This window comes from Gavialis gangeticus, unplaced genomic scaffold (genome assembly GCF_001723915.1).
Source record: "Gavialis gangeticus isolate Ggan-Ray unplaced genomic scaffold, GavGan_comp1, whole genome shotgun sequence".
NCBI lineage: Eukaryota > Metazoa > Chordata > Crocodylia > Gavialidae > Gavialis > Gavialis gangeticus.
In genome coordinates, this window is record NW_017729032.1 from 184,273,762 (window position 1) to 184,281,491 (window position 7,730).

General features: G+C 39.6%; 1 protein-coding gene across 8 annotated transcripts in view; it reads left to right on the forward strand.

Annotated features, from left to right (window-relative positions):
* CNKSR2 (connector enhancer of kinase suppressor of Ras 2) overlaps positions 1–7,730 on the forward strand; it is a 476,383-nt gene that overhangs the window by 86,451 nt on the left and 382,202 nt on the right. For all 8 annotated transcript variants that reach the window (XR_002098973.1, XM_019524928.1, XM_019524929.1 and 5 more), the window contains exon 3: positions 5,286–5,488. Coding sequence is in view for 7 of the 8 variants with exons in the window: in XM_019524928.1 (XP_019380473.1) it covers positions 5,286–5,488 (203 nt within the window). In the remaining variant the exon portion in view is untranslated. The remainder of the gene's footprint in view (positions 1–5,285; positions 5,489–7,730) is intronic.

Here is a 7,730-nt window from a genome sequence, read left to right on the forward strand (position 1 = left end):
CCATAATTTTTTTAGTGCAAATTAAGAATAGAGAGGAAGAGGGACCAAGCAATATTTTTTTTATCGTGGACAATTGCTTTGTAATCTTGCTTGAAAAGAAATGCATTGTCTTAGGGAGAAAACTATTGATGATGATGTAGGCCAAATTTAAATTATGAATTAAGTTGGCAGTTAATTAGGCAAGTTTTTTCAAGTACAGGATGTTTAATTTTTGCTTGCTTGCTTGTTTGTTTTAATACAAGCCAACAATGTGAATAACGAAAGCGAGTTGAGTTTTTTGATAATTAGGCATTGTATTAGGATCCTTCTTCTCAAGGATTTTAATAAACAAAGCAGTGCCAAAAGTTACTCTGGTTAAAGCCTAATAAAGCTATGATCACATCCCTTGATATAACTGTTTTGGGTGGGGGTTTTGTTAATAATTTTCAGCACAAAATTTTGCTAAATTTGATTTATTTCAGATGTTTGCAAGTGTGCCTGAGTTTACTTGGTGAAAAAAGTGTAACAGATGATGGCTGTATAGGAACTATAGATGTTGTAACTTTTGCCATCAGTTTTCCTCTCCCCACATATAGCAATGAAAATGTGCATCTGAAAGGGAGAGAGAGAGAAAGACTGTCTTTAAATAAGTGAAATCTTAATTCAGGGCCAATAAGCTTTCATAGAGCTACTTTCCTAATTACTTTTGTATGCAGATATATACCCCTTTGCCCATGCTGTTTAAGTAACTTCATTCCTTCCTCCACCTCTGTCATCCATGTTTCTCCTCTCTCCCCCCATTATGCCCAGCCCCTTCCCCTCAATTCAAAAACAGGATTTGGGTATGTCTTTGGTTTCTAAATTTAATTATGAGAACGCCATTTAAATAATATAAAGAATATTTTGATTTAGGTTACTTTTTAAAAAAAATGTTTTGCTTAGTTTTTTCTAGCCCTCAAATGCTGAGTCAGTTTTGGATGTTAAAAATAACTTTTGAACAGTGCAGCATTAAAGATCTAGCATTCTAGAAGAAAAGGTGAAAAAGACATTGTCTGCATCTTTAGAGTATAATTAATCATATTGATCTTCACTTACATATAAATGGATGTAAGAAATTAAAGAGAGAACAAAATCAGCAAAACAAGGTTTGAATTTCAGCAAGATTTGAAGTGCATTTTAGGGAAAATAATCCTAGACACTGATATGTAGTATAGTGGAAGAGAAATTCTTAGGTGCTGCTGTGTGCTGGTGAATGGAAAATAAAATCTTTCAGTCTAGTAGGTACGTAAAATCTGTTGGTTTTGACCTATATGGAGAGGCATAATGCTAGAGATCATGGAGCTGATAGTCTCTCTATGTAGTGGGCATGACTGCCCTTTAGAGTTTTTAGCACATGGACTGAGGGTAACTACAGCATAAGAGATTTTTATTCATGGTCAGACTTATGGGGCAAGTTCTAATTTAAAGCCAGCCCTAAAACAAAGGATTTGGAAAAGCTGAGATGTGTACCGTCTGACGATCTGCTAAGAGAATTTAAATGTACATTATTTAGTTTGCAGAAAACAGAAATGTTATTTGATAATCATATTTGATTTTTTGACAGCATCTAAATTAAGTACAAAAGCTTTCTGTAGATTAAAAAAAATCCATGGTATTAACAGTTTCTTTGGGATGTACTAGTTCTTCCAGTTTTAGGACCATAGCATTCTAGCATAAGCATGATTTTCCCCCCTTCTCTAGCATTGTTCAAGTCAGATTGGTTTTTACAAAATTCTAGATCTTAGCTGAGAGTAGCTTTCATTTTTTCCCCTATAGTACTTGAGACAGATTAGGCTACAGACTTACAAATATGAGATGATATTCAGTACTCCAGAGCAAGTAGTTATTATCATATATATATATATAAAAAATGTGCTTTATCTTAAATTTGTAATTCAAGTCCTTCTGCATGATTTCATTTGAGTTCCGAAGTGCGGTTCTCCTGTATGAAGGTAATGTTTCTGTTCCTGCTGATTCTTTATCAGATGTGTTTGGTTTGCAAGTAAACAGAGGCTTTGGTTAGGATTAGGACACATACCAGCCATTATATATTACTCTTTTCTTGCATGTCTTAGTACCTTCCCAGGAGCAGAGACTATATTATCAGCCAGAAGTGCAGGGTGGAACAGAGAACAGATATTGGTAGAAGAGGTAAGAATATGTGTGTGGTCAGGAAATGCCTGAATGAGGAATGTGAACTTAGTCTGGACTCATCTGTGTCCTGTTTGATCATTCTGTAAGCTGTATCTAATAGAAAATTGCCTTTGCAAGTCCCTGTTGATCAACAGCAAATAGGAGCTCATTTTCTTTTTTTGTAATCACCCGAATGAACTGTGTGAACACTAAACAAAACCTATATATTTCAATAATGTAAGTTTCTGAATTAACCTCAAGGCTAGGAACAGACAGTCAAAAAGCCTGAGGCTGAATCAATTCAGTCTTTGCAGGTTAGTTCAAACTGCACAGATTAAATTGAAACAGAAGTGAACAGGCATTTACTTTTGATTCAGGAAATGCAGCCACATGTCTGCTGTGGCTCAGGACAGAAGCCAGGGGGTGCTAAAGCAGGGCTTTCTGCCTGTGTGTTCACTTCCCGCTGCCCCCGAGGTCTCTAGGATTTGCAATCCAGAATTACAGCAGCAGGACTCTGCAGGGTTACTTCCTCTTCCTGCTTCCAGGTGCCTCTGGGATTTGTGGTCCACAGTTGTAGACAGCAGTATGTTTGAGCAGGGGAAGGGGTGTTTAGCCTTCCTTCTTAGCCCCAGACCTGAGCCAGGGTTTGTCTGGGGTGGGGGGGCAGATCCCCCCGCAGACTGGGCTTCCCCCCCTCCCCTGCCCTTTATCTGCCAGCCCTCACTGCTCCAGCTAGGCAACAGAGGGGTGGGGCCAGTCCTGCTCTCTGGACCAGACTGCACAACCCAGGCCAGGGCTGAAAAGCATGCTGGGATGCCAAGGGATTCTGATTTATGTTGAACCAGGAAGAGGTCTGGGACAGAAATTTCCTAAACCGGTTTGACCCAAATCAGTTAAGTCTGGTACTACATTCAACCAAGTTTATCTTAAACCAGTTTCAGTCAGTTTGAACCTGGTTTATGTGCACTGAGCTTCTGTTCTGTTACAGGTTTAAATCAGTTTCTTATTTCTTAAACTGGTTTATGTGCAACTTCTGTCCCTAGTCTAAGAGAAGTTTTAACCATCCCCTCTCACCCTCGTTGTTTGAAAACTATATAATTTGGGATGCAGTTAACATACAACAAGGTGTCTTTGGTTCTTCATTATAATATTTATTTCTGAAAGCAGGCTACTTTAGAAATGGCAGGATGTGTTATATGGTGATAATTGATTACCCAGCTAGTGAGGGCCTGAGAATATATTTCACTTTATGGTATTTTTTTAGGGATAGTTGCATAATATTTGAAGGGTCAGCGCATATCTGATGCATAGTAAAGGTGCATGCTTTAAGAGGCTGCTTGTTACAATGAGCCAGAGTGTAGAATTTACTTTTACAGGTGCAACACAGTTAACAATTCTGCCCAGCCAGAGTAAGGTTGTGCTCATTGTCTCTGGTTTTGTTGGTTCTGCCAACAGAAGGAGCACAGAGAAGTATAAATATGCTTCAAAAGTCTGCAGACTTAATTTGGTATTTGTGAGGTCCATTTCGGACATGTGAACTTACCTTGAGCCATGCTTCTCTAGGCAAGTGGTCCCATTGGCTAGGGACAGCTATTACACATAAACTGATTTAATGTGTGATCAGAAACTGGTTTAAACCTGTAACAGAACAGATGTTCAGTGCACATAAACCAGTTTAAGAATGGTTGAAACCAGTTTGAGATTTACCTGGTTGAATGTAGTACCAGGCTTAACTGATTTGGCTCAGACCGGTTTATGCAATGTCTGCCCCAGACCCCTTGCTGGTTTAAGTTGAATCAGAGTCCCTCAGCATCCCAACATGCTCTCTGGATGGGCGGGGCTCTCTGCTCCACAGCAGGGCTGGCTCCTTCCCTCTGCTCCCTGGCTGGAGCTCGGGCCAGGCTTGCAGGCACCAGCAGAGTCTGCTGGCTTCCCTGTGCCCCCCTCTCTTCCCCCTCTCACCACTCACTGCTTAAGCAGAGATCCCTTCTTCCTCTCTGCCATAGCATGAACCCCATAGCCAGCATGTGGTATGCTAGTTAATACCAAGAGGTGTTTCTCTCCAATATCATTGGGATAGGCAGACAGAACAGTGACCACTTAGGGCTTTTGGAGCTAATCAATAGGTCAGCTGGTAAGCTGTTTAAGAAGTTTGAAGTAACATGGAGAGAGGCTATTTGTTTTGCTGATTGGGTGATAAAGACTGTTCTCAGCCCCCCTTCCCCCCCCACCCCCACACTGCTGGCTTGCTTGCCTCTCAGTTTGCTGCAGACAGTATGATGAAGCAGGGAGGGTGATTGAAAAGCTCTGTATTGTCAGCAGATGCATACACTACACATCCCCCATTGCCTCAGAGTGCTAGCTCAGGGCTGGGGCCTGGCAACACTCCTGCTCCTTGAGCAGCCAGGGCGGAAAAGCTTTGGACTGTGCAGACAGACCCTCCCTACTGAGAGAGTCCTGCTGAGACCTGGCCATGCCCCGCTCAGCTCAGCTCCGCTCCCTATAGAAGGGGGAAGGGAGGGCTGGTGTAGCGACCCCTGGCTTGTAGCCTGAGCCGCTGAAGGCATGTGCGTGAATTTCCTCAGTGCTGAGAGAACGTCTGTCCAGTTTCAACCCAGTTCAGCCTAATCAGGTTAGACTAACCTGTAAAGATTGAATCAATTCAGGCTCAGGCTTTTTGAATATTTGTCCCTAGCTGTTGTAATTAATGGAGTCCACTTTAGAAGTGGTGAGACTCTGTCATTAAGGGTATCAGAATCTGGCCCTCGAACTTTGGATATGCTAAGTAATAATGATGCACTGTTATTACAAAACTACTTTTCAGTGTAGTGATTTTTTTTTTCCCTCGGTGGTAGCTGGGGTTGGTTTATTTAACAGACTTTGTACTTAAAACCACTTAACTGATCAATTACAATGTTGCTTTTCTTCAATTCTATTCTTTATGTATGTACTGTAGGAACAGAACATTCCAGGAACTTAAAAAGAAAAAAAAAAAGAGTAGGCGTATTCCTACCTTAATTACTAGGAATGGCTATGTCTGGAAGCATTAGAGCCTTTTTTCAGTTTCTGAGTATTTGCGGTTGAGATGCAGAAGTAACTTTCTTTTTTTTCCCCCTTTTTTCTTTTGAATGCAGAATTATGGCTTGGAAACGGAAAATCTAAAAACTCTTTCTCACAAGCTAAATGCATCTGCCAAGAATCTGCAGAACTTCATAACTGGAAGGAGGAGGAGTGGTCACTATGATGGCAGAACCAGTAGAAAATTACCAAATGATTTCCTGACATCGGTGGTGGATCTGATAGGAGCGGCTAAAAGTCTACTGGCTTGGCTGGACAGGTAAAATCTCCCAAATGTTTCACAGGTAACCAGTTCACTCATACACACAAAACAAGCCTTTTTGATGTAAATGTATATGAACATTAAAGTGCAAGTGAAAACAGTCTATTTACTTTAAAAATGGACAGCTTCAATTGATTTTTAAAAATGAGAGCCTCAGCATGTGATTTGGATTGTACTCAAGGTAGTATCTGTAAGTCTATAACATCAGTAGGCATTTCTGCAAAAATATTAGAGGAGAAAAGAAATATCAGGTAGGATGTTTATTTTTTGGCTGTTAATATAAGATTAATACTCAAACTAATTCCTTTGAATTACTGAATTAGCAAAAATTGAACATGCTTTCATTGTACACATGCTACTATTTAGCTCTACAGTACTTCTATTGCAGCTCAGTATTTAAATAAAATTGTAGAATACTTTGAAGACATATACACAACTGGAACTTTTTTGGTCTGTTGTTTTTTATTGCATGCTCCTAGGTCCAGATCCAATTCATATTAACATCAGCGATAAGACTTGTATTGAAATAAATAGATACAGGATTAGGTTTTATTAATAATAAATAACTGCTTAGAACCAGGGTTGACTGCTCTCTTCACTATTTATCTGTGTCCTTACTTTGTCATGGCACCAAGATTCTCTAGGTAGTAAATTTGAAGGTGATTATTGCGATTTCTGAGCTCATTATTCTGCCTTTAATTATATGCTTTTATAAAATACTTCACGAGTCATTTTGTAATGAGCAGAAATACATGGCTTGTTTTGCCTTGATTAGAAGGTGGTGCTGGTACAAGGCAGATTGTCCCCCTCAGCGGAAGCTGTGATTAAATAAAATGGAGTGCATCTGTGTGCCTGTGCTTCTGAGATCCCAAGGATATTTTTTAGTTGGGAAAATTACCTTTGTGCCCTAGAAAGAAATAATTTGGAAAAAAGTGATTTGTTTTAAATGAGGCATGTACCTATCCACCTTTTTAGCAAAATTTCCTGTAAAGCCATGCTTTTACCCTGTAATTGCTACTGAATCTCCCATTTTTAAATCTGAAAAGTCTGGGCTAAAATTGGAAAGCAGGTGATGAAAAACACATGTCTAGTAATTTAAGGAATAAATGGGTACACTGGACATAGTTTAACATGTGTTGCTGTAAGTTTTTAAAAGCAGTACAATCATTTTCTTTTAAAATGAGCACCCAAACTTGATCTCTTGAATCTGTTTTAGTCACCTAAATATACGCTCAGGGGCTGCATTCAGAAATGTAGAGGTGTACACTTGCAGCAGCACAAATTGTCACAAAGTGCCTCTTCACGTGCACTTCATTGCAGGACAGATTGTCTTGTAGCCAGCAAACTGCCATTGCCCAACTCCTCCTGGCTCTTCAGGAAAGGATGCCCTCCTTTGTTTTGGATATAAAGCCAAGGGTCACAGCTAGTGAATTGGTTTGGGCTCAACAATTCCTTTCATCTTACCCGTTGTTTCTGAAGGAATTTATTTCAGTTGGGTAATACAATAGACCCATGCGATCCTAAATTTTCTGGACTAGTGGATCACTGTGAACCTTTAATATTTCTTCTGGACACATTCATATCATCAAACTTTTAAAGTGCTAGGGCCCTGGTGCTGTATGCTGACCACTTAACCATGGCATTAAAGACCACGATTTCACAACCACTACGGTCACAGACCAGAAAAATTAGGAGAAAATCACTAAAATCATTTTAAGCATAGATCTCACTCTATGATACTCTTGTGTTCTGCATTCATCTGACGTTATGGTTGCTTATCTTTTCTGAAAACAAAGTCCCCATCTGCAAAAGGCAGTGAAAATGAGAGACTGATTTTGAAAATGTTATCTGTAGTGTTTGAAAGAAGCTTCCTCTTTAAGCAGTATTTTAATTTCAATCAGATATCCAGCAAACAGTTATTTTGAGGATGTACATGACTTAGACACATTCTTTTGGTGTGTATTTTGGAATATTCTAAGAGAGACAAGGATTTTCTGTTGAACCACCTGCATGGTTGGGATAAAGTAAGCTTTTGAATGCAAGGTATTCTTTGAATGCGTAGTAGTTTTTCAGTCAGTAGGTCCATTTGTTCTTGTCTGGAAGATCATAAAGACAGGGATGGGGGCAGGTAATGATGATATATTCTTCTCCTCTAAGAGAATGAACATTTAAAAATCCACAAGGGTGTTCTGCGTGTTATGTTCCTTTTAAATAAATGTGGGGGGTTTTTTTTGGGGGG